This window comes from Berghia stephanieae, chromosome 1 (genome assembly GCF_034508935.2).
Source record: "Berghia stephanieae isolate SIO BIC M18660-M18661 chromosome 1, UCSD_Bste_1.3, whole genome shotgun sequence".
In the NCBI taxonomy this organism is placed as follows: Eukaryota; Metazoa; Mollusca; class Gastropoda; order Nudibranchia; family Aeolidiidae; genus Berghia; species Berghia stephanieae.
This window is the reverse complement of record NC_088360.1, coordinates 85,451,248-85,478,468: the sequence shown is the minus strand read 5'-3', so window position 1 is coordinate 85,478,468 and position 27,221 is coordinate 85,451,248. Positions and strand designations below refer to the sequence as shown.

Sequence of the window (27,221 nt, the reverse complement as noted above, 5' to 3'; positions counted from 1 at the left end):
AATCTTTAAAAGCATAATAAACATTGCGAAGGAAAGTGTATTAAACAAGGAATTGCATTAAACCGTTGCTGCTGTTTGATCTTTAACTTTTATATAATACCACAATCCTTTTCAGGTAAATTTGCAAAAGACATGTCCTTTTTGGAGCGATGATAGCAGATGTGCATTAAAAGACTGTCATGTAAATGTTTGTAAAAAAGTAAGTCAGTTAAATTCTTATAATATAAGATATTTCTACTGGTGAAATAACTTTTACAGATATGAAATGAACTGTGCTCATTAATTAATAGCACTTTAAGTTTTTTTGGGGTTTTTTTTTTCGGATTTCATTGACTACGTTGAACATAATTTTCATTTGATTAATACGAGTCAAATGTTAGGTGAATTTTCATCTGCACACAAACTTTTCGTTTCTTTTCTTTCTTTTTTTCTTTTTCTTTTATCTAGCATTTTCTAAGCAGTTTGGTCCCTTAAATCTGATTTAGAATATTATTTTATCACAAAATAGCCTTTGCCAGATCTATCATACAACTAGCTATCTAATCTTATAAATAGATTTATTTTTTTAAAAATTCCCTTTATTCATCCCATGAGGGAAATTTGTCTCTAGGGTCTATTCCAAGGGAAGACTGGAATAACCCAGGTGTCAGCCGCAGCGCAGTGTTGCAAATTGAGCTAGAGCGAGGTGAGTGAGGTGTTTTGCTCAAGGCCACACAGCGCAGTGGCAGGTGATCGAACCCAGTTCGGGTACGAAGCAAAGACCGTACTGCTGAGCCGTGCTGCCCCCCCTCCCCACCTTTTTTTTTTCTTTAAAAAAAAAAATAAATAAATAAAATTATTCACACCTGGGATCAAACCTTATCTCTGCATGTGAGGGAGTGCCCTATTATTGATCTATCAAGACCTAGGGGATTCAATTAAATTTCTTCTTTTTACTTTATGCCATGATTTATTTGATTTATTTTTATTATTATAAGGAGGATGTTCCTATCAAGGTGGATGAAGTGATTGAAGACCATGGTAAATCTAAGGTAAGACTCTTTCTTCCTGTTTTTATACTGTAAAGATTTCGTCATTTAAAATTTATTGTATAATTACAATTACGGGGAAAAGGCTATAAGGTGGGCTTAGCAGCAAATTGAATATTTGATTTATTGAAGGAAAAAAAGTAATAAATCGTTTTGATACTCCTTCCTTCCTACCCCCTGTTTCTTTTCTTTAAAAGTTAAAATTGATTACTAAAGGAATTTGTCTTTTTTTGTTTTTTTTTTTTTAGATAATAGGATTTCCCTATATAACCAAAGAGCATTTATAAGAAGAGAAGATTTTTTCCCCGTAAAGTAATGAGGTTAAATATTACATGATTTATCAGGTACAAGAAATAGATTTGATGTGTAAAATTGAATGGACAATCCTCTAATAGAAGGATATATTTTTGTGTATGCATCCAATTTGGTAACATTTCTTTAATTTCAAAGATTTAATAGTTTAATTGTATTTATCTTTCAGTATTTTGAGGTCGCTAACGAAGACAAAGATAACAATGAAGAGGGCTGTGAGGAAGAGAGTGAACTTGGGGCCTTAAACACGACCATTAGGTGATGTTTTTCTTTTTACATTTTTATTACTTGCTCAAGAACATTTCCCTTACAGCCATTTTCTTCTTTCCTGCAAAAAGAGTACTTTTTCATTAAATGTGATAATTTTGATTTATTTGTAAGAAGTAAGTTACAATTTATTTTATTTCTTACTTAGTTTCACTTAACACTAAATGTTACTGAATAGTGTATGCTTTGGCGTTTCAGAGAGAGCACTTAATGAAAATAAAGGCTTTATTATTTTTAGATTGAGTACATATTGATTTATGATACACTGCCGTCATTTCAAAACAAAGAAATCAGTAACCCTAGTGGCTTAAGACATATTATCCTGTTAATTGTGGAGAATGAGTCATTAAACTTTTCAAACTTTGCAAATGCTAAAATTAATGTTATAAGTAAAAACCTGACAAGATATGAGCTCCCAACTTCTTCATTTTTACACCCCCACCTCTCCCTAAAGTGTATATAGCAGCAGACAATGCTAGATAAAGCAATGAAAATTCTTTTCTTCACAATTGGTTACACACCTGCAAATCCCAATTTTTATAGTTATGACTTGTTTCATTGTGAATTGTCTATATGTGTGTGTATGTGTATTATCTTTGTTTTACTTCTATATACTTTGAATTTATATTCATTCATCTGTTTATCCTTTAAATCACTGTTATATTTGACTAATATAAAATGTATAATCTTTTGCAGTGATGACAAAAAAGCAGAATTTCAAAGTTGGAATGAGCATGACGAATCCTTGCCTCTTTTCTGTGATTTCGACGGTAATTCTTTAATATATGTATTCATTGTATGTTTAAACCAATGCAATCATATAATTGATGTGGCTAACAGAGATCTTTAATTCGCCATTTCAGGTATTTTAGGCAACTGAAGTGAACACTTAAGAATATAGAAATATGCATGTTCAAATTAATGATTTAATTCTATAGTTTCCGTGCACCTTTTTCAGTGCATTTCACAATGTTTCATTTATTCTATTAGCAGGTCTTATGGAATCAAAATTCCTGTCCATACAGACTTAGTCACGTATTTGGTGCCCTATTTTGTACAAGAACTCTTACCGTCTATTTCCTCTAACCAGGAATATGCTTAGTCACACTTGACAAGAGGGTTAATATATATAAAGAGCCTTATCTTAAAAACTAAACGCATGGGACAGGTATTTTTCTTTTTTGCTCAACACTGCCTGAATTTATTACAAAACGAGACACCAGACCTCTTTCAACAAACACCATAAATACTTTATGCTCTAAGCTTATATTGGTCCTTTGAGCTGGAAGTTTTCCCCAGTTTCTATAGCTTTTTATGGGTTGGACTCTGGCCTATTACAAAGTACTTTATGCCTTATCTAACATACCCATACATTGTTTGTTGGTCAGAGGGGTCAGAACAAATATTGACGGCATCCAGGATCACTACTGTTACCTTTGTATATGAGGCAAATGCTCTCTCTACCATCTGAGCTTTCGGATTTGTAATTCTGGATACATTGATTTCCATTGTTGCAAATATGCTATTGTTATTCCAGTTTTGAAATCTTTCTCCAAATGAATTTTAAAATGTCGGTCTGTTTTGATTTTTCTATTTAAATTGAAGATTATTGAAAAGTTTGTCTCAAGACAATTGAGATTGCATATAAGGGGGTTAATAAACTAAAATCTACCCTTTTACACTTATTTTGATGAAACGTATTGTACTTGATAGCAAGTGGCATAAGGACTTTAAAAATAGAAAATATGAATTGAAAAAATCATCCGTTACCATAGAAACCAAAATTGTTTAGCAGACATCTTGAATTTTTAAAAAGACAAAGGCTCAAAAACTAAAGTTTATATCCTATTATCTAAAAAATTACCCAAGCTTTTAGAGATAGGGCGTATGGTTTTGATTGTATGGCTGATTACTGACAGGTTTTTAAATCTTGAAATTTGGGAATTTTCAGAGGAAAAAAAATCTTTAAAAAAAAATTATTAAATTTTTTTTTTAAATGTGGGTATTTTTTTAGATATATATCTTGTCCACAATATCTCTGGGGTTTTTTTTATGGATTATTATTTTTTATTATTCACATTTTCCAAGTTCCAAGACGCAATATGATGAAATAAAATACATCTTTTTTTTTTCCAGATGAACATTCCAATGGTTTGGAATATGTTGATCTCTTGCTAAATCCAGAGAGGTATACAGGCTACAAAGGATCTTCCCCTCAGCGCATATGGAGATCGATATATGAGGAAAACTGCTTCAAGTATGTTTGATTTTTTATCTTTTATGTTAAATTATCATTCATTACTTCATTGTCAAATCAAAATAAAATTTTCTTTCTTCACCCTCAACAGTAAAGTTGTTTTATGGTCTATTCCCAGGGAAATCAGGAATATCCAAGGCATTAAGTGCAGTGCAGAGCCTTAAAGTGAGCACGAGTCGTTTGACTTAAGGCCATACTGCACAGCAGGGAGTTGAGCTCAATACCTACTGGGTACAAAATGAATAACATACCCCTGTGTCATGTCACCTCTTATAAACGTCAGATTTGTGGCTATGTGGTCTAGTAGTATGACACTCGCCTCTGAGCGATGCATAATTGAGTCCTTGGAGGAGGCTCTTTACTCACATTATTTCATCCTCCTCAGGTGTAGAATGAGTACCTGGTCATTAAAAGCGTGGTTTCTGTTGGAAAAAAATTGTAATATCGCCTCGCCTAACAGTGTCATGTCTTTTCCTATATGTTAAGTGTTGCTGTTGGCCAGGAATCCCGTGTAAAGCACTCTGAGCACATTTAGTGGATATTGTTCTATATAAAAAGCTCAATCTCAAGATTTAAAGAAATAAAATTGGTCATTGTATTTTAGTATTTTGAAGATTGAAAAAAGTCAAACCCTACCACCCCCCCCCCTCTCTCTCTCTCTCTCTCTCTCTCTCTCTCTCTCTCTCTCTCTCTCTCTCTCTCTCTAACACACACACAGACAAACACAAATCCACTCCTCTTGAGATAATTATTTATCAACACCCTAAAATTGTGCTTTTGGTGTATTCATTATGCAAAAACAACCTTGATTACGCTATGTACAATGCAAAATTTCAACAAAACAATAATTTCTAATTGGTAATTTATCATAAATTTTCTGATTCGATCAAGTGACAGTCGAACCACTGCTGAAGTAGCATTTCTTTTTTTCCAATTAAAAAAAAAAAGAAACGTTTACATCACAACTCTATCAATTATCAGGAGTTCAGTGACTTAGTGATTTTGAAGTTATGTTAGGGGGGGGGGGGGGTTCAATTCCCAAAAAGGTAATTAGGATAATTGATTTTCGAAGTAGAAAGTATTGTTATTTAAAGAATTTTATGGCAATTCTGGTAGTCAACTCCAGACCTCATTAATTGCCCTCTCTTCCATTTATCTCATTCCTTGGAGGAAACAGTGTTCCGTTTAACTGGCCTAAGCTGAAATAAAGTTTTATCTGGAACTTTAAAAAAAATATTTTTGTGTTGTTTTTTATTTTATTTTCAAAATCCCCATTGAAGTTTCAATGTTGAATGGGATATTGGTAGAGCCTCTAATTCAACTGTAGTCTTTTAATAGATATAACTGTCATGTGGTCTATACACTGTCCTTTTCTCGTCACTGATATACTGCAATACAGATGCATTCATTCTGCCATCAATCGTATAATTATAGCCTCCTTTTTTTCCTGTACGTATGACTCAAGGGTTTCACAAGTGCCATTAAACTAAAAAGAACAGCAAACAAACAAACAAAAACCCAAACAAAATGTTTAAAACAGCATGAAAAACATCTGGAACAAACAAACACATTTATTTTTATTGAATTACACTTACCTTAATTTAATTAAGCAAATGTAGAGCCATATAATGTTCTTCAGCACAGAAACTTAGTCTATATCTGAGCAATGCTGATGATATGGGCAATTATAACTTTTTATTGTCCTTGTTAGCTTTTTACTTATGTCCAACAATAGAAAAAAAAAGGTGTAAAAATAATTTTAAAAAGAAAGAAAGAAAAAGGACACATAAAAATGTCAAACAAAACCCCAGCATATTTCTGTGAGGCACTCATTTCACTAAGGCCCTTTATTAATGGTCATAATTTTTTATCACTTTGTCAAAAGTCTTGTTTCAAGAACCTGTTTGTGATTGGTAAACTTTTACTTTTTAATAAAAATAATAATATTTTTTATTGTTTCAGACCAGGAAAGAACTTTGGTTATGGAGAAAAAATGTCACTTGAATCATGTAAGTTAGTCAAAATCTGCTTTTATATTTACCCAAATATAGATCTGGGAGTTGTCATTTCTGAAATTTTGCTTTTCTAACGGCATTATGTATATGGCTGAAATATTGATTATTGTCTGTTGAATTAGTGAGTGATGATGTGGAAGAGAATAGTGTTGAGTTTATAACTCGTGTTTGCCTCCAGTTTGTTTTTTAAAAAAATATTATTACTGTAAAGTAGATTTCAGGACGATATTTAATGAAAATTTAGCAAATGAAAATCTATAGAGCAAGGAAAACAAATTTACTAAACTTTGGCAGCTAATATCTATTTAATGCTATCATTAAAAAACATTTTCAATTATGGCTAAACCTGTCTAAATCCACCATACATATTTTTCTTATTTTAGTGTAAAAATTTTGCCTCAGATATTGATGGATTCAGATGGTAGAAAGCTGTGTTCAGTAGTCTTTTTTATTGTAATTCAATGAAATAACAACTGTTCTTTACATACAGAGAGATAATAAGCCTATCCATTTGGACATCACCTTTCGTTCGTAGTTGCTATGTCTATAAATGAAAATATGCTTATGATTTTATTCCTCACAGCTCTATTCTCAGTGTGGAGGTTTTTTACTTTGGGTATAGGTGAAGCAGGTGTAATGATTGCATTTATGTTTTACAGATATGGAAGTCTTGGGTAGTGGTTTGCCAGGTAATACAAGATTGAAAAGCTAAAACAAAAGAATTGAGGGGATACTACGTACATAATCAACATAGAGAATCCTTTAATTTTTTTAAATCCCAGCATTAAAGATTTCCTTTCGTTTAGTATCTAACTCAGTTTTATAATTGTTTTTTTTGTAGGTTATGATCAGAAATTATTTTAGAGTATTTTTTTTTTTGGATCGGTTATCCATGAGCAAACTAACTTTGCATTTCTTTTAGCCTTTTTTAAAATTCAAACTTTATTTTCGTTGTAATGAAATGGATATCACTAATATTATCAGAATACAGTATTTGCTTAAAAGCCTAATGACTTGTCATAATGAAAATGTTGTGGATGTAATTAAACAATACTATATGGGGTGAACAAACAACGAAAAAAATTTGATAAAAAATAAAAGAAAAGTGGTATGAAATATTGCGCATTATAACTCTAAGATTTATAAACAATTGTTTTGTTTCTTTAACTAGACAGAGGCAATGATTTAACTTTTGATTATTAACAGTTCTTTGGAATATTATTTTAATATTTATAGTTAATCTTGTGAAACATGACGAAAGTCAACTATTTAAGAATTACAAAGGTCGATTTTTGTACTCATTTTTACAAATGTTCAGTCTCCCTCGTGTGATTTCTCATCAAGGCTTGAACCAGACTTTCAGATTTATTTATTTTGTTCACCTATATTAACTGAAATTACATTTGAGGAACTGCACTCCCCTTTGATTAATTTTCACTTCATTTTATCTTCCTATTATTCCAAATATATGAATTTGAATTCATTTAATGACTTCCAGTTTTAAAAAAAAAATCATAGATTTTGATATTTCACTGATCTCGTGCACAAATTTCCCAACATGCTGGCTTGTCCCTAAGTCAATCCAAATACTTTCTCTCTTTGATATATTTTCTCTTGCCAAGTAATATTTCAAGTTAACAAAGTCTTATATACAAGGGTAATCTGAAAAGTCTTGACGCTGCTCTTGTATTTTCAAAACTATAATAGATATCATATTGACAAAAGCATCAAAACAAAGCTTAGTCCTTGTCCTTTCCGTTGATCATTTTAGATTTCAATATTGTCACAGTTCCCATCCACACAGCCGGCAATGATGCACCAGTTATTGCACAGCGTCGAAGAGGAATTCACATGGCAAACTTCAATACCATCGAGTCACATTTGCCTGCACCTCGCCATCACTGCCAAAATTTGCTCCCTTCAGATGTCTTTTAAGTCTTAAGACAAAGAAAAAGTCTTTTGGAGCTAAATCTGAAGTATAAGGGGGATGTTATACGACTTCAAGAAAACTTCCTCTTTTCTTGTGTCTGTGTAAACATTCTCAGTATCCAATGAGCACATACCTTTCTGGAGCCCAGGATTTCTTGAACTATACAACTACCCCTTCCCTGTGAAAGTCCAAGGCTTTTCAAAGTATCTGATCTTATTATTATCCGGGATTGGCTTGATTAAGGTCGTCAATTTTTGTTGTTGATTTGCTGTGATCGATGCACTTTTTGGATGAAAATTCCGAGCCTAGTCGTTAATGTTGGTAGATACAGCATCAGTTCCAATAAAGCAATACCCACCAACACACGAGTTACCATAAATATGTTTCAGCCGTTTATAACTGTTTATGAGTGCACATCTCTCTTAAGTAAGGAACTCAATCACAGCATTGTTTCCTTACATAATTTTTTGTTTGATTTCTTCAACTGACATGTTGGATAGGTGTTCTTGCAAATAAGATAAATTAAAATCAAGAAATAGTAGCTAAACAAAATTTGGTGACCTAAGAGAAGAATAAATTATGCACAGTTTGATATATAGTTTATACTTGTGAGTTTAATACAATTGGAAATATTCAATAGGTGTCAAGACTTTTCAGTCAAGCGTAGTCCAAATCGAATTTGCTTAAACTAGCTCATAGCAAATACAATTCTGTTCCCTTAAATAACACAGCAAACCTGCGGATATTCGCATTTGATATGTACTTTTTAAAAAGTCTACAGACAATTCAACTATGATTTAAGATCACAATTTTAAAAAAAAATGGAATTCCCCAGAAATCTTAAAATTTTTAAGCTCCCACTAAATATTTCTTATTCTAAGTGTTTTGGCTTAATGTTTTTAAATTTAAAAAATATGTTCCATGATACAATGACCTCATTTTTCAAATAAACCAAAGTATATTCAGTTTAGACAAGATTTTGTAAGTGGTTCTTCAGAACCATAAGACCCTTTGATCCAGAATTTGTCCAGGTTTCTATAGTGCTTGCTACCCTTTTGATAAGATGCTAGTCTATTTCAAAGTACTTTCCACCTTAAAAGAACCAGCTCCCCAATCACTACTGGGTGGACAGGGGGTGGAGGCAGAACAAATCTCGACTATATCTTATTATCAAGACAGATTCCTTTAATTGTGAGGTGAGTGCTCAATCTACTTCGCTATCAGGACTCCCAAACATTTTCTATTGAGTGTAAAAGAAATGAATTTTTTTTTTTTAAGTATACATATCCCTATGCAGCATTTAAGTTGAGATCTAGGTTTTTACATTTTGTTGGTATGGCTTCCAAGCAGAATGTGTCCTCTTACAGATTTATTTATTTATTTTATGCCCTTGGAAACGGTGTAATGTTGTCAAAGGAATGAACAATTGTCATATCTCAAAATAAACTTTTAAGCAGTTTATTTTAGGTACATATAATAATTTTCACATAGTAGATCAGCATGCTAAATTTATTTCATTTGGTTGAAACCATAGCATTTATTTTACCTTCCTTATCTATAATAAACCTATATAGTCATATTGACATTTTCCTTTGGCTATCTAATCTGTGTATAGCTGGTTTTACAGAAGGTAATTTATTACTTTATTTATTGTGTACTGGTGCATAAATGTCATGAAGTATTTTTATTTTATTTTCAATTTTACATTTTGTAATATGTCAAATTCAATTTCTGAGCAACCCTTTTCTCACTCTTTCTTAGAGGATAAATAAGAGAAGAATTTGTTGTAAAAGCCGTGCAAAGTATCTTGTATCTGTTTCATTCGTATATTTTATTAATTTCTTCATATTGTTGAGATGTTTTTACAATATTGGTGTCCTCTTTTTCTTGTCCTTCTACATTGGCTTGTACTTATGATAATATTGTTATGATGAAAGATTTGAACATTTTACTGCGGTATATTTGATGTACAGATGGTTTGCTGACCTCTTTGGTGCTAAATTTATATACTATTTAAAGTGAAACATTCAGATTTATTTATCCAAATGTCTAATGCGTGATGGAGTGAAGTCATACTTTTTATGGCATGAATTATGACCCAATCATTGCAAAGACAAAACAGTGATATTGGATGAAAAAGCAGTAACTGATTGATATTAATTTAGATAAATGTACATCAAGGATTTTAATAAAGTTTTTCTGACATCTAAAAGTGAAAAAAAAAAGAAAAAAAGTTTATTAAAAACATAATTTGCTCATTGCGAAATTCATATAATATCAGCTTTCCATCAATTTGATTTAAGTGAGATTTTCGTATTTATCAAATATGACAAAATAGTCTTCCATATATTTGTCTCTTATTTAAAAAAAAGAAAGATAAATATTCAACTTGTTGATACTATGATGTATTTATTCAAGATTCCAGTTTGTGATAGGACAATGTTCTTAATATTTTCAATGTACTTATTTAGATAAACGTATTAATTCCAATCTATTTGCCTTGCATTTTAAACAGTTAAACTACAAATGAGACATATTTAGAATTATTGTAAATAAGTTGAGATTGTAGTTGGGTGTCAGTATGAAATATTGCTGTTAGGTATTTGTAAATATTGTATAAGAGAGAATACATTGGAGTGCCGGTCGGTTAACACTGGTGTTGTTTGTAAATTGCAAGTTGCCACCAGGGAAAAGAAATAAATCACATTTACTTCTAAGTCTCTAATGAAACATTAGATATATTAATATGACTAATGTTGCCATCTTTAAAAGAAAATAACTGCAAACCCACATGTATTTAACTATCTGCAATTCAACAGGTAGGTGTTTTGTTAGATATAGAATAATTGATATAAAACCTTTGGATGCAAGTTGTATAATACTACTGTTTAAAATACAACAAATCCATAGAATTTTTATATGTTGAAGTGTTTGACCTATTTACTTATTGCGAAAATTTATATTCTGTGGCTATTTTTAAGACATTTATTTTTCATTATATAATTTTTTTTCACAGGTGTTGATTGTGAGTTTGTATCCTGCCATTTTTGTTTTGTTTTGTTCTTTTTTTTTCTTTTTGTTTTTTGTTATATTTTATTTTGCTTTCATAATTCCTGTTTTGATATATATATATAATAAGGTTCAAGGTTATAAATTTCTATTTTATATTCTACACTTTGCAATATTGTTGAAATAATATGATTAAGAGACAACAAACTATGTGACATTGCCTGAAAGAAAAATGGAGAAAGAAAATTATCGGCCACATTGGCCACCACTTGTATTAGAATAGAGGATATAAAAAGAAAAGTATTCTGTTTACAAATCATCATCTGATTTTTTCACTTCATTTTTCAAGGCCTATGGCATACTTTCAACTCGTTACTCCTTCAGGTTTGAACTGTTAAATGGTGAATTGTTGTCATTTAGGGAGAACAAGTGACATTTAAAAGCATGCTTCAAAGAAGCTGCAGGATGATTCAGCACTGCAGGCCATAAAATGATTTGAGAGAATAGATCATATTAATATCATCAAGCACTCCTGTAGATTCACGCTTCAACTTCTTTTGAAGTATTTACAATATAATTATTTATGCTGAGCACTAAATACTTCACAGTGTATATTTCCCTCGGTCACATTGGTGGACAAATTTCTTAAACATGATGAATGCAAAATGCAACCTTTAGACACTCGTTCTTATTTTTGGACTGCGGCAATGCAGTTAATTTGGTTTTTATTTCTGATATAATGTTCCTGGCTGAATTTGGCCATTGTTACTTTTATCCCATCATTTTAAACATTTTTGTTAGGAATTATATGGGCATAACAAGAGCTACCGTTTTAAATTTTTACATAGTTGTGGTTGATTTTTGAACATGACAATTCTTCTTTTTAGATTGAGGCATTTTGATGACAGTTTCTTGCTCTTCAACACGGTCCATGTTAGCTTCTTGTTTTGCTAGTATTCCAGCATGCCCTAAAATCCACACATGTTCTGGTCATTTGTTTTAGGTGGAGAAGGGTCATTTTGACATAAGTTGATCTTTTAGGTTATAGCGCTTGTATAATAGATTTGGCACCTTCATCTGTCAGTCAGACTACTTTTGTTTTACATATGCCTTTTCTTCTTTTAGTAATGTATTTTTGTTGCAGCAAGAATTGCCCAGTCTCCTTTTTCCTTGTTCCATTCATCCTGGTTCCTGAAAAGGACAAGGTATTACCAGATTGCTTGGATGGACCTGTAATGCTTTAAGCCCAGCACACCATTCATCCAGTGTGATTCCACTAACTTCACACCATATCAAGAATTTGGCTGTCACTGATTCATTTGGAGGTTGGGTTGTGTGTCTTTAAGTTTTTAGGCATGCAGACTACGACTTCAACTTGCTGTTTTCTACGATTGTGCTACCATGGCTTTTTGTCATCCAGAACTTTCCACAAGCAGTAGTGGTTTTATTTCAAAATGTCCTTTACCTAGATTGATCACAGTCCTCTGTTGATGAACTCTATCTAACTGAAGAAAGACTGAAATTGGAGACTTAAGACTTTTTAAATTTGATGTTGGTTTGCTGGGATTCAGCCTTTATCAACTCTGCCCACATTGTGGGCCAAAGCACATGCGCAAGTATGTGCTTATAGATAGTGACGAGGTGGATGTCTTATCCTTTCTCACCTTCATAGGCAGGAATGCGTCAAGTTCTTGATCTTGGACTCGATTCATCTGCCTGTCAAATTATCGATCAGACAGAGAGCTGAATTGATTTTCTGCCATTGACAAATTTGGGAAACTTCATAAATCAAGAAATTAACTATGAACATGTGATCATTCCACTGATGACAAATTTGAAGTAAACAAAAATACTGTAATTAAATAATTATAGAAAAGGTCATGATATTGATTTTTCTTTGAATCCAGTACTTAAGCCATTGTTTTACAAATTAGTGAGATGAGTATTGACTTTTCCCTTGTTGAAAGACACATTTATTTTTTATTTCAATTTTCATCCTTCATTTTTGCCAATTATTTACCATGAACAATTTGTTATTTTAGTGAATTAGTAAATAGGCAAAAAGAGTCCCCTTGAAAACTTGATTATGATTACATTGAATAGTTGATACATTATAGTTTCTGAATTTTTCCTTTTATCCCGTGAACTTTGCTTTTCAGTTTCTTGCTGAATCCAACAGAAATATGTGCTTTGAAATATCGGGTGCTTAAGAAAGCATGCTTCAATTTAATAGTTTTCCATTTTGTGTTTTGTTCTGTCTATTGATGAATTCATGCTCTGTTACCTTTGGGAAGAGAGTATGTGGTGATTGAGCATGTCAATTATTTCTTTTACGGATATTTGTCTTTGTTTTATGGTATGTTTTGTTTGTATGCACCCCTTTTTATGTTTTATAAGAATTCCAAAGTTTATGGCAGAAAAGTGGTAAAGTTTTTTTCAGATTCAGTATTCATGGACATCATTTATTGAAAGAGAGTTAGCTTGCAAAGATTTGTCTAATAACTGAAGACTTGGTATGAACTGCAATGCTAAGAAAATGAAAAAGATAAACCAACAACAAAAAAACCCCAAAAAAACTACAAAACTACAAAACAATCCCCACCAAAAGAGAAAAGAAAAAATACAAACAAAAAATAAACCCAAAAAAAACAAAAAAACAAAAAAAAAAAAAAACCAACATCAGCAAATAAACAAATAACAGTTATCTAAAAAAAATGTCTCATGATGTTTATTGAGTTTACTATTTTATATTTAAAAGGATAATTCTCGTTTTATTTTTCTCTCTCAGCATTCTATGACGTTTTCTTTGTTATATTTTAATCCGGTGCCTGATCCTTCCTTTAATATTATTATTTCTCAAAAATTTGCTTTTTGAAGTTCTATAAAATTGTTTTTGAAAAGAAAAAAAAAATAACATACATGAATATATTGAGGGTTATGTAGAAATCTGATTAAATGAATTACCTATAGTTACAATGTCTTTAAGCTATGATTTATACTACCCAAGCTTTATACAGGTTCCTCGGATTTTGAAATTTATTAACCGCTACTCTTATTTGAATTGTTAATTAAACATTAGTATTTTTCACTTGTCAATTTAAGGACGTCCCTTCTGTCTGAATATTTAAAAAGATGACAAATTAAGCAATACTGTTGATTTTCTATCAATTATTCCATGGGACAAAAACTGGAGATTTTTTTTCCTAATGAATCATTAAAAAAAAAAAGAAATAATGTATTCTTATACATCTTAACCAAAGGATACTATACTTCAATGCTGGTTTTGATCGAATAGTTTTCTCTCTATTTAAAAAGAACAACTTAAGCAATTTTTATTTAATTGCATTGTACATATGTTAATCCTTTTCTTAATTTTCGTCTTTGAATAAGATGGGTTTGTACTTTCCTTAAGCAGTAGATTTTAATATAATTTCCTAAGAGATCAAGCAAAAAAACCCACCTAAAATTTAAAAAACCTCGAACTAAAGTACTAACCCTAAAATAAATATTTGTTATTATTTGATATTAAAGTACGTCTACTTACCAATGCCATCTTCAATTTTGGAGAAAATAAATATATCCTTTGTCAAAAACCTCTTTTATTGCTGTTGCTTTTATCCTCAATGAGAAATTTGCTCTGACTTTTTTATTTTTACAGCCATGTGCTTGGAGAAAAGAACATTTTACCGATTGATATCAGGACTCCACACAAGCATCAACATTCATCTATGTGATCAATACTTATTTCCAGGTAACTGTTCTAGAAAGAAAAGTTTCTAAAAGTAATGATGTTTTTATTCAACTAGGCTCGGTTTGAGATCACAGATTTCTAATTTTTTGTTTAAAAAAAAGTAAAAGTTTGAATTTTTTTAGAGCTCTCTATATAAAATGAAATCGGTTATTTAGGCTTAAACATCACGTTTTCAAAGTCTTTAGCTTTCAAATTTGATCTTATCTCTTCATATATTAAATTTAAATTGAATTTAACAATTTGATTTGTTTTTCTTAAAAATGAATTGCATCATATTTTTTACAATCATAGCATTGTTTCTGATCTGTGAATGTATTTGTAATACTATTCAAGAAACAGATTTTGGGATACAATCAAATCGATTTGATTTGACGAATATCATAACTTTTTTGAATATGCTAACAAAATTTCTACAGCATTTGGTTAGTTTAAAAAAAGTCTTGATATGCATTTTATAAGCATTTGAGCATACCCTTATTGGCAGCCAGGATTGAACGTCTTTTTGATATCAAGGGATTGGCGTTGAAATGGCTCAAATCTTATTTAACGAATGGTTGACAGATTGTTGTGGTTAATAATATCAAGTCATCTGATCATCTTCTGAAATTTAGTGTGCCACGGGGATCAGTATTGGGTCCAGTTCTTTTTACAATGTACATGAAATCTCGTATATCAATTATTTCTGGTTTTAATCTACATTGTCAATTTTATGCAGATGATAGTCAAATCTTTTAACTCATGATAGTCAAATCTTTTAACTCGGCAACCTACGAACATTTACATCTTTCCATTGAATGTTTCCAATCTTGCTTTGTTAAATCGAAAACTTGGATGGAACTGAACAGACTAAAACTTAATGGTAGTAAAACTAAAATAATCTTTATTGCTAGGCCAATATTCTTTAATATGTAGAGTGTGAATCAATCATTTTAGGAAATAGTGTAATTGAAACTGCCAAGGTTGTTCGAAATTTGGGTGTATTTATTGATTCAGATTTGTCTTTTAGCTGCCAAGTAAATCATATTGTGAGGTTAATGTACGAGGGCTCTTTCAGAAATAAAAGAAAAATGCCCATTGCTCAGCAACCAGTGGAGATTTTTAAATTATGTAAACGACATGATATTCCTTATTTCCTTACGGATATTCCCAGAAATTATGAAGTGCATCATTTTGCACAATGAATTTCTAGACGATTTTAAAGATGGCGGCCCACCTTGAAACTTGGTCAAAGGAGGAAATCAGAGCTGTCCTACGTTTTTTGAAAGCCAAAAGTCTGAATCCTACCGAAATTCATAAAGAACTTCCGAGTGTATATGGTGAGCATGTTATAAGCCGTACACAAGTCTATCACTGGTGTAATTTGTTTGAAGCCCGCCATTCCGACTTGACAGACAGGGAAGGGAGAGGGCGTTCGATAACTGCGACGTCAGAAGACAATGTGAAGCAAGTTGATGAGCTTATTCGTCAAGACAGGAGGTTGAAACTTCATGAAATCGCAAGTAGTCTTGAAATTTCGGAAACTTCTGCCCATAGAATTGTATTTGATGAACTTGGCTACAGAAAAGTCAGCGCAAGATGGGTTCCTAAGCAATTGACAGATTAATTTATCAATTATAATATTGCTTGTATGGTCTAATTGCCCATCATACAATTTAGCGCTTGTTATCGTTTTTGCAGGATTGTACACATTTTTTTCAAAATCTTACTCATTTTGGCTCTCCATTGTACACATTTTCATTGGCCAGGGTTGGCAGCACTGCAGTTGTTCTTATTCCAGTTTCTGTTGTATTAATTAGAAAATAGCAATTCCATTGTACCATTTGGATTAGATGTTAATCCTACTGACCAATCATTGCTTGGACAATCATTTGACACAGAAGTCAGAAAAAACAAAACAAATCAAAATCGGACGTCACAAAAGTCCATTTACTTCCAGCTGAGCCATTAGCCACCCAGCCATGTGCAGGTGCCAAAGTGGATCTTTCGGGTAGTTTGAGACAAGACACACAGATGATTGCCTTTGAATCTACTTTTGCATTTGCCTTTGAATCAACTTTTGCGTTTGATTTAATCCTTTTTTTCTTATTTATTCTTTGGTCCTTTTAAACACAAACTTTATATAGTAGTCCTTCATATCCATAAGGCATATGGAGCCAGAGATTATCTTGGTTTCTGTAATGTTAAACATTTGCCACCATTTTGATAGGATGCTAGTCTATCGCAAAGTACATCTTGCAGACTCAGCTACCCATTCATTAATTGATGGGTGTAGAGAAGGTTAAAAAACAAAAAAAAAAAACCAAAAACAACCTTGACTGGATCCTTGATAGATATTGATACATTTGCTTACCATGCGAATGTTTTACCAACTGAGCTATTGGGACATCCATAGACACACTGTTTATCTGCAATGTTTTTACTATCGTATTATTTTCCTATTTCTGGTGCTGAATTGAACTAAAATTGTCACAGTTGGTCTCTCCCCTCCCCCCCCCCCCCCCCCCCCAAAAAAAAAAAAGAAAAAAAAAACAACAAAAAACAACAACAATCCCCTCCCCCAAAAACAAAAAAAAAAAAACCAAAACAAACAAGCCCCAAATCAAAAAAAAAAAAAAAAGTCATTATCAAATCCCATTGTTATTGCAGCCAAGACAGCCTTTGGACCTGGAGTATGGGATCATAACCTTGAAGAATTTCAACGCCGCTTTGATCCGAATCTCACAAATGACCAAGGCCCTCAGAGGTTGAAAAACCTTTATTTTACCTACCTTATTGAACTGAGAGCATTGGCAAAAGCTGCTCCATACCTGAAAGCCGTAAGTACCTGTTTACATATCACCCTAGTGAATATAAAATTAAAATAAAATGTAACTGGTTTTAAATTTTTAAATCTTCATCAGCCACTTGGTCATACTCTCAGATTTTATAAAAGAAAAGGCTTCTATTGGACATACTATGGAAAATGCGAGGCGGGAGTGTTTGAAATGAAATACATGTTATGTATTGTTGATATATTTTTTCTAGTTAAACCACAAAACATTGATTTTTTAAATATCAAAGTATAAGCAACGATTTGGTTGACAAAAGCCATGAAATTAGGATTGATGATCACCATGCTGACATTCTGACATGGAATTCCAAACTATGATGAAAAGGTTTTTATTGTCAAAATTACAGAGATGATTAAAACAATCTGACAACTCTAAACTCAACAAAAATCAAGCGATCAGTATCTTCCATTCTGTTATTTGCTCTGAAGTTAATCATTTATATGATAAACATGAATGTTAAAATCTTAAAGGAACCCTTTGCAATATAACAAAACAATTTGAAAATAATTCTACATTCTATTACATGGCAATGGATCAAAGTGCTCACATTCAAAGGCCTCTGGATTAGAAACAACAACAACAAATATTTTTTAAAAGCAAACAGACAAGAAAAAAAAAAGCAACAAAAAAAATATAATAAAACACCACAAAATGTATACTGAAATAATAGATTATGATTTAAATATAAAAGTGTAAATGGACAGTTTATGTTTTATATTGCCCCACAACATATTATATTTTAAAACATCATGGAGTCAAAGTGGTTGGTCGATGAATGAGATTGTGCTTTGATTGTTTCATATAAATTGACATATAGTTTACTTATCTTTCATATTCTCGTATCACAGGAAAACTATTTTACCGGTGATCCAGAGGAAGATGCTGACATCCAAAATGTAATTCACCAATTCTTAGACATTGTTATGTAAGTACTTCTGATGAATAACTTAAAACTACTTGTTCATGACAAAGAGATGTCGCTTGAAAAATGTGTGATGACCATAGAATTTGTTTTATGAGTTTTGCTTTAGATGTCAAACTACTCTTGTATAAATGTGTAGAATAATATTGGTTTCAACCTCTCTTGTACATACAAATTCATTTTCTTAAATTTGCAGGTTGTCCAACATACAAAACTTATGAAATTCTTTTGATTAGTCCTTTCATTCAGTTGTCATTTGCAGTCCATTTTGAAGTAAGTTCATAAAAGCCTAGAATCCAGCCGCAGAAATGAGAAAAGTAAGCAGATAGAATTAAGTTTCTTGTTCATTTTCATCAATAACCCCTACAAATGAAGAAAAATTTCCATCCTCATCTCACTTGTTTGGATTATAGAGATTTCAAGATGACAAAAGTCTGAATTATTGAAATTCGGCTGTATTTATTGACACTGCCATTATATTTCAGGTCATTTCCTGACCAATTTGATGAGAGCCAACTGTTTAAAGGAAATTCAAAACAGACAAAGAAGCTGAAAGTAAGTTCAACCTATGTAAAATTAACAATTCCATCATTTTTCTTCTTTTCTTTCTTTTAAAAGTTGATGCATAGTGATTTCCACTCGAGTGCCTGCTGGTTTAATATCTGATTCTCTTGAGTGCCTAGTTTCCCAAGAAACAATATTTTCTATCAAATTCATATATCTGAATGCCGAGTCTTTTGACTGTATACATTAAAAAAAAATTATAGCCTTTGATGGACTTTTTGACCCAGTTTTGCTTGTCATTCTTGCACAGTTCAATTCAATCAATTGGCCTGTCTATATGTTGAGGAGTGTAGTGAATTATTGCATGACCAGCAATGTTGTCATGACTTGTTTTAAATTTTAAAGACATTCTTTGTTACTTTTTGGTTTTATCCTTAAAGTGAATTTTGTTGACTTGGCATGAAGACAGAAATTTGTTCCTTAGGTGGGACAAAGTGATACAAAAAGCTAGCTTAGGTTGTGCTGCGAGTTGCACAATCATTCACAAACCAGTTGACTGCCAAAGGTATTTTACTTTTTTATCATGTGTAGTCGAGTGAGGAGCACGGCAGTTGACTGGCTTGTGTCTGCTAACTCGCAAAACCGCCTTTTAAAAAACTAGAGCATTAATAAAGTGCAATATCCACTAATCTTGCTCAAAGTGCTTTACACAGAGTCCCTGACCAACAGTAATAAGAGCCTATACTAGCTTTTTGTCTCACTTTGTCCCACCTAAGGAACTCACCTCAAGAGTAGATTTATAGATTAGACATAGATGTTGATGATATTGGAAGGGTCTTAAGATGACTAAAAAAATACTAACTTTGTTCTTTGCTCAGTATAGAAGAGGAGGAAAATTGATTTTCTTTTTCGATTAAGTCATAAAGTCTTAATGCAACATCTTTAAATTACGTCGTAAAGCAGGCATTGAAAGTAGCTCTAAAGACCAGACATGATGGGTCAAATACCCGAGGCGGTATGAAATTCATTGAGTATTTTGCTGAAATGCTATTATGCCCCATTTTCTTGCTGCCTGCACCTAAGCAGAAACTGCTGCACTAGAAGGCATAGTTATAATTTTTTCTAATTAATTTTATCAAATACTTAATGCAAACTTTATTTGATTCCAGATGGAATTTGTTCATCATTTCCGAAATATATCAAGGATCATGGATTGTGTTGGATGTGATAAATGCAAATTATGGGGCAAATTACAGGTGGGTCTGTAAATTCTTTGATCAATATTTAAAAAATATGATATGAGATGAGATTAGGATTAGCTTTATTGATCTTTTAATGGAAATTTACAATATGTATTTTGTTACCGTTAATGACAATGAGTTACAAATGAAATGTGTTGTTGGAAAAATAAGTCATATTTAATATGTTTAATATCAACTGGTTTGATTTTTATCCATTATCTTTTAAGAGTGTTCTTTGTCACACAATTTTTCACAATCAATAGCAATTGGGATACTTGATATATTCAGACCTGTAATATTGACAGATCTGATCATCCTGATGTGTTGTATATTTGACTCATGGTCGCAATGTCTGAATAGCCTACCGTTACCTCATATGCAGGGCACGTTTGACTTAAATTCACTGACATTTTAATTTTTTTAAAAACAAAGAATTATTTTGGGGAGGGGGGAAGGGAATACAATGTTTTTTTAGATATGGAAAATTTGATTTATTAAAACGTTTCATGAAGAATGCATGTGTCTAAAAACTTATCATAACATATGATTTAAGATATGTCACCAAATTGTATATTCAGTAGAGAATAGGGAAATCCTGATTTATTTATTTTATAAATAAGGCTAATAGTGAAATTGTGTCTTGTTTTTCAGATTCTAGGAATGGGTACAGCTTTAAAAATTCTCTTCTCCGGAGAAAGCATGGCCCCAGACTCTACTGTTAATGCAAATATCAAGGCAAAGTTTCAGTTGACCCGAACTGAAATTGTAGCTTTATTCAATGCTTTTGGAAGGTAATGTTAATGTTCAATAAATAATTCATATTCACTTACAATGTAAATTCATGCAACAATGTGACATTTGAAAATAAGCGTTTATTTTGTTAAATTGATTTAATTTATCATTTTGGATTTTAAATATGGTAACGAATGGTTGTTATTTTCATAGTAGCACTTGTAGCATTTACTTAGAATTTGACTAAATAATAAAAATAATGAATAAGATCATAAATAAAATTGCTAATTTATTTTTTATTAATTTATTTTTTCTTATTTTCTTAAAAACTCAGGTTATCCAGCAGCATCCACGCAATTGAAAATTTCCGCAAATTGGCAAGATGATGACAGCAACATAGCAAAGGTGTTTGATTCTGTTATTTGTCTCAGTTAAGAGTTTGATTCTAACGTCTCAATTTGATCTATGAAATTATCATTTTATAATAATGTTTATAATTTGTTTTCCATGAATGTTCCAATAATTATTCTTTCTTCCCTGTCCTCCTCTATCCTCCCCCTCTTTGTTACTGTTGCCTTCTTTTTTTTTTTTCTTCTTCTTCTTCTTCTGTCTGTTACTATTTTTTCACGTCTTTTTGTTTGTGTTGCTTTCTTTTTACTTTTAAAAACTTTGTTTTGATTCCTGGCCTTCTGGAGTCTTCATTGAGTTATTTGATTATTGCAAGAACATCTTTAAGATATTTTTTCAAGTTATCAGTCAATTTATCTTTGTATTATTGTTAGTTAATTAATCAAATTGGAATGATTTTCCTACATAGCATGTTTTGAAAAGAAAGACAGTATCTGATACATGTTTGTAACTTTCTTGATATATCATCAATCCTCTTTGTCATTATCATTGTCAATCATCACCATTGCCATCATCATCAACATCATCATCAACATTATAATTGTGAATTTTTCTACAATCATCACTCTTAACTACAATTGTAGTGCCTTACAAAACGGTGAGGATAGATATTTTCCATTTACCATTTTGTCAGCGGACCAACCATGGGAGGGTATGATGGGCACAACAAACAATTTCTGAATGGATTTTTCTTATAGACGATGAATTTTCACCGAAGTGTGCTCTTCGACTTTTCAGAACCCACAAAATTTGTTGACAAACTTGTCATTTCTCTTTATGTCAACATCAAAAGACACTGTTAGAATCAGTATAATTGTCAGTCAGCAAAACATGCAAATGGGAGATTGCTGTTGCTATTCATAGTGTCTCCACTATCCTCCTTTATCTCGTATCCCTTTTTATGTGGCTGTATTATTTGTTCTGGCATGAGACTGAATGTGGTCCTTCAATGGGTTGTGAGCATGTTTTTATTTTCCTTGGAGAGTTAATTATTCTGGTAAATTATCCCTCTGTGTGACTTTGAGTATAAATCAGAGCCATTTGAGTGTCTCTCTTTCAATGGTGATACATGGATATGTTTTCCATGGAACTTTACAGCCTTTCTTTCCTTGAATTAGTCCCCTTGGTTTCATTATCCTTGGGCTCCTGTCAAATGGTTGCATGCGCAACAATGAAATGTACATATGTCTGTCATGCAAGTTTTGTGCCATCTCCCTTTCTAAGTATTTCAGGAGCAGTTAAACTTCTATAACTAACCAAACCGGTGCCATCCTTGTTTAATCCCTTCATTTAATTTAGTTCGTGGCTAAGTGACCCTGGGATAACGAGGTTCAAAACCTATCCTATTTTTGAAATCATTTGTTAAAATCTATTGCCAAGGTAACAATTTCCTAAAATATAGTCCCATGAATGTCTCTTAAGTTACAGACATTAAGTGGGCTAGTATACTGTCATGAGAAAAGTTATTGAAAATAAGTTGTTTGTTTTTAAAAGTACTCAACAAATGTTTTTAAAATCATTTTATCATGATGTTTTCTTTGAGTGAAAATGTTCCATTTGAATATAATGGTTTAAAGTAAATTATTGACTGTGACTATTCCTTTTTAATTCGAGAATGCATGTTGATACAAGCCCTTCATCTTTATATTTATTTTGCATATGCCAGAATTAATGCATCTTTTCAATTATTTTATTTTATGCTAATTGTGTGAAGTTGTAAGAAGTTGTTTAGCTTAACTACTGTGATACTACTTTTACTTATCCATGCATGCCAATGTACTTTTAATAATAAATTGATGCACCTATATATATTTTTACATATTCAATTATGTTAACATCAAAACCAAAATAAATGCTTTGTTTTTAAAATACTATTATGTACGTGTAAGAGAATTAATAAGAAATGGAAGGGTATGGAAAGTAAAGAAAAAAAAGTCAACAAAAAAGAACATTGAATACTATTTAAGTTTAGACAATTAAAGCAAATGATCGTAATAAATGCATTCCTTGTATATTGAATTACCTCATAAGTTGTGCTTTCATATGTAAACATCAAAATCTAAAATAGATATTTCATGTTTAAAAATTTTATTACACTAGGAAAATAGATTTTTTGAAATATAGGGGATGAAATGTAAATATTTAAAAACGGCATGCAAGTTTAGTAAAAGCAATTGATCATAATATTTGCATCCCACATATAGTTGCCTTCAACTAGGATCCCACTACCTTAAATTCCATTCCATGTAAGGTCCTGATTATCCGAAAGACATATTTATTTGGATGTAATGAAACGCAGTTTTAAAAAGTGTGTTAGCTCATTCATTCTTCTCAATCAAATTCATTAGTTTCACACAATATTACAAGGTGTAGTAAACAAAACTTAATTATTTTGAATTTCTTTTCTGACTACTGAGAAGATACTCACCCTTCCCTCCACCCACCCCTCACTTTTCCTCTATTAAAATAACTAACTTTTTTTCCTGACCATCCATCGGGATGCTAGGTGAAGAACACTGTATTTTATATTTGACCTCAGTGAATTAGATTATAATTCCTACTAAGTTATTATAATATTAACCTATATATTCAATGTACGTTATGAATCAATTTTATTAATCTATTTTCAAAACTTTTATGTTGGCAAGCGATTTGTCAATATTTATTTTTTCTTGAAAATTCGAAGTTGATCTATCTTCAAGAATCTGAATTACAAACTTATGTTATTTATATAGTTATTTTCATCTGTGGTATACTTTTCCCCACCTTGAGAACACCAACTAATGTAAGAAGTAAGTTATGCTATATTTTTTTGTCATACATAAACTAAATCCTTCCATGCTGTTTTTTTTTTGGGGTTGATCACTGTGTCCATACTTATTTTGTTTCATAATTTCATGTTTTAAAAATTGTTTATAAAATAATTGTTTTTCTGATCGTGTCACACTTTATTGCCTTTATTGGTGCAGCAAAATGCATATGAAGATTTTTTTCTTCACAAATGATCATATTGAAAAATCCCCCCCCCCCCTAAAAAAAAAACAAATTAAAAGCAAACTTCCCTCCTCCAAAATAAATAAGAAAAATAAAACGAAACAAAAGCAAATCTGAAACATATAATAGTGACACTTAACTGACTCAATCTAAAAATGCATTAAAAAAAAACCACACTTATTTAACAGACTCCCTTGTCTGGAAGTAATTGGCTTTGCGATTTCACACTTAATAATTGTATGAGTTATTGAATGGAGTCCATTTTCAATTAAAGTTGAAATCCAGGCGGTTAAAAGATCTAATAAATATAGACATTAAATTTCTAATGTGTTAATTATTTTTTACGGATCAACCAATTCTGACATCTTATCACTGAGACACAAAATTTAACCTTGTATTTATTCACTTTGTAATGGAACAATTAAAAAAAAGAAAATCCGTCAGCTCAAGGGAAGTAGATTTAGACTAACTCCCAGCTCTTTTTATCATCAATCTTGATGTTATTGCGCTGAAAATTTGATAATTGATGAGTAACATTCCACCACAAGGTTATACATTTTATTGGATTTAAAGCAATACATTGGAGCAATTTAGATTTTGTCTGTTAGTTATTATGATCGCCAAGAATTAATTGGTATAAAAGTATGGATATGTTATTTTACTGAAGATTAGAAGAAAATTATTTTAAAGAGCTAAAACTCAATTGTAATGTTTTTATACAATTCATTCAATATTTGCAGGTAAATGAACGTGTTTGATCTCAGTCATATGCTATTTTTATCCATGTTCAAAATCTGATACAAATCATATTAAGTTTGCAATGTAACTCACACACTGGCAAAATGGTAAAAATTGTCAGACATATTGAAATTTGGTTGCCTCTCCATTTTTACCTTTTTGCTTGTATTTTTGCGTCAAGGCTTCAGAGAGCCTCTTATTACTCCCTGCTTTACTTTGACAAATATATGCACACCTTATATGATGATTTCTGCTGCTTGTTTACTAATTTATTTATATATATTGTCAAATTGTGTATATGATTTAATATGAAAGCAGACAATGCATCACCTTAGCAATCTGTCTCAACAAAAGTTTGTTGAATCTAGAGATGAATTAGCTTTTTGATTGGAAGTTTGCATTCCCATCCTTGTGCAGATAACAAGGTCGGTGTATAAAGGTTCTGTCATATGCAGTCTTTTTACAAGCATACTTCAAATGGGGATGCAGGCTTTCAAATAATTATATTGTTTTGGAAAGGTCATTGTTAAATTTTCACTTATTGGTTTACTTGAATATACTATCGTGATATATTTAAACTGGACATAAGTACAAATGAATTATTCTCTAGCTGGTTAGATATGTCTTAAAAAATTGCTTTTTAAAAATGTTGTTTATAAGAATTTCTATTCATTTAAAGAAGAAAAATAGTCATGTTTTAATTTTGTTCTGAAAATTGAATATCTTTGTAGAATATATGATTACTGTATTCATCTTCAGAGTGCATCTGATTCTATTTTTCAATCAAAAATTTTTAACAGAAAAAAAAAAAGAAATACATTGCAACACGCATTCAACAAACTACACTGGACAACCAGAAAAGTTAGTTTAATTCGTGTAAGACAAGAGCCAGAAACTGTGATGTTGCCTTCTGTACAAGTATTGATGCTATGCACTTAGTTAAAATAATCATAACATCCACCAGCCGGATATAACGTACCAACACACAAAACTATGTGTAACCTTAAGCGTTTATAGTCTGATTGATACAATTTAGTGAGAACTACTCATAAAATTGGCTGGTTAAAAACAAAAACAAAGAACCGAGTGACATCAATTTCTTTCCTTCAATATGATCTCAATATTTCAATAAAAAAAGTAATATCATTCACTCCTGAATTACTTGCTGAGAAAAACAAAATACACACTACCATGCCATATGACACAGCACGCTGGATAACATGGAAGGATGTGGGGGGAGGCACTTGTCAATACACGCATACCCTTTTTAAAATATTGCCTGAGTCCATGGCTATCATAAAATGCATGTCACAGGCTATTGAAAAATAAGCATGGCATTATCAGGTGTCACAATGCAATTCCTTCATTCGTGTGTCAACATACAGTATTGTGATAAATACTCACAATTCGTGGATCTGATTGTTTTCGGTCAGGCAAGCACTTAAGAAGTCTTATGACTGAGACTGACCAAAAATTGATGTCACATTACAAGAGGTGATCATAAGTTTAAAAAAATGAAAAGCGAGTTGTTGTTAGTAGTGTTCAATAAAATAAATGATTCCATTGGTTAAGCACAGGAATACAACTCACAGTAATCAATTTTTTTCTTTGGATCTCTTGTTTTATGACCTGATTATTTTGTTTTGGTCAGTTTCAGGCTATAAGTTCATGAAGGCTAAGGCACAACGCAACTTTTTTCTCTCTCTTTGTCTCTCTCTCTCTCTCTTTCTTTTTTTTTGTGGCCAATGTGTTGGCCAGAAGTTTCAGTTTAGTTCCTCGAAACTGTTCGTGGATGCGTGAAAAAATTTACTAAGACAATTAAGGACATCATTTGGAAACTCTGTCCTAGTTCATTGAACCAATTCTATTTGTTAAATGCATGTTCAAAGAATGTGTGTTGCACTGTATATCTTTTTAAATGGAATCAGGGTTCAATCAATGACAAAACAAGCGGTACTCTACCATTATAAAATGCTCATTGCTTATGATTTTCTGACATATTTAGATTACTTGTAAGTCATTGTTATATTCATAAAATCTAATATCCTTCTAGGATATTCTATAAACATAAACTTTATCGTGATAAAGCGAATTATATTCAATATTGATATTACATTTTCATGAATTGCCATGCCTGGTGGACTCATAACTGCTTCTTTTACTTGTTTTCGTCATCACTATCGCTCTCCTTATTGTCATCATTGTTATTGTTGTTATTATTATTATTATTATTATTATTATTATTATTATTATTATTATTATTATTATTATATATATTATTA

General features: G+C 31.5%; 1 protein-coding gene across 2 annotated transcripts in view; it reads left to right on the top strand.

Annotated features, from left to right (window-relative positions):
* LOC144960144 (ero1-like protein) overlaps positions 1–24,637 on the top strand; it is a 31,763-nt gene extending 7,126 nt beyond the window's left edge. Inside the window, exons 3-16 of one of the 2 annotated variants that reach the window (XM_078893132.1) lie at positions 116–199; positions 978–1,031; positions 1,510–1,598; positions 2,304–2,377; positions 3,744–3,864; positions 5,827–5,873; positions 6,539–6,568; positions 14,477–14,569; positions 17,216–17,385; positions 18,249–18,325; positions 18,808–18,877; positions 19,996–20,082; positions 20,719–20,858; positions 21,134–24,637. In XM_078893132.1, the coding sequence (XP_078749258.1) occupies positions 116–199; positions 978–1,031; positions 1,510–1,598; positions 2,304–2,377; positions 3,744–3,864; positions 5,827–5,873; positions 6,539–6,568; positions 14,477–14,569; positions 17,216–17,385; positions 18,249–18,325; positions 18,808–18,877; positions 19,996–20,082; positions 20,719–20,858; positions 21,134–21,185 (1,188 nt within the window). In that variant the 3' untranslated portion in view covers positions 21,186–24,637. The remainder of the gene's footprint in view (positions 1–115; positions 200–977; positions 1,032–1,509; positions 1,599–2,303; positions 2,378–3,743; positions 3,865–5,826; positions 5,874–6,538; positions 6,569–14,476; positions 14,570–17,215; positions 17,386–18,248; positions 18,326–18,807; positions 18,878–19,995; positions 20,083–20,718; positions 20,859–21,133) is intronic. The other variant, XM_078893141.1, reaches the window with a different exon arrangement.
* Positions 24,638–27,221: the final 2,584 nt, after the last annotated feature.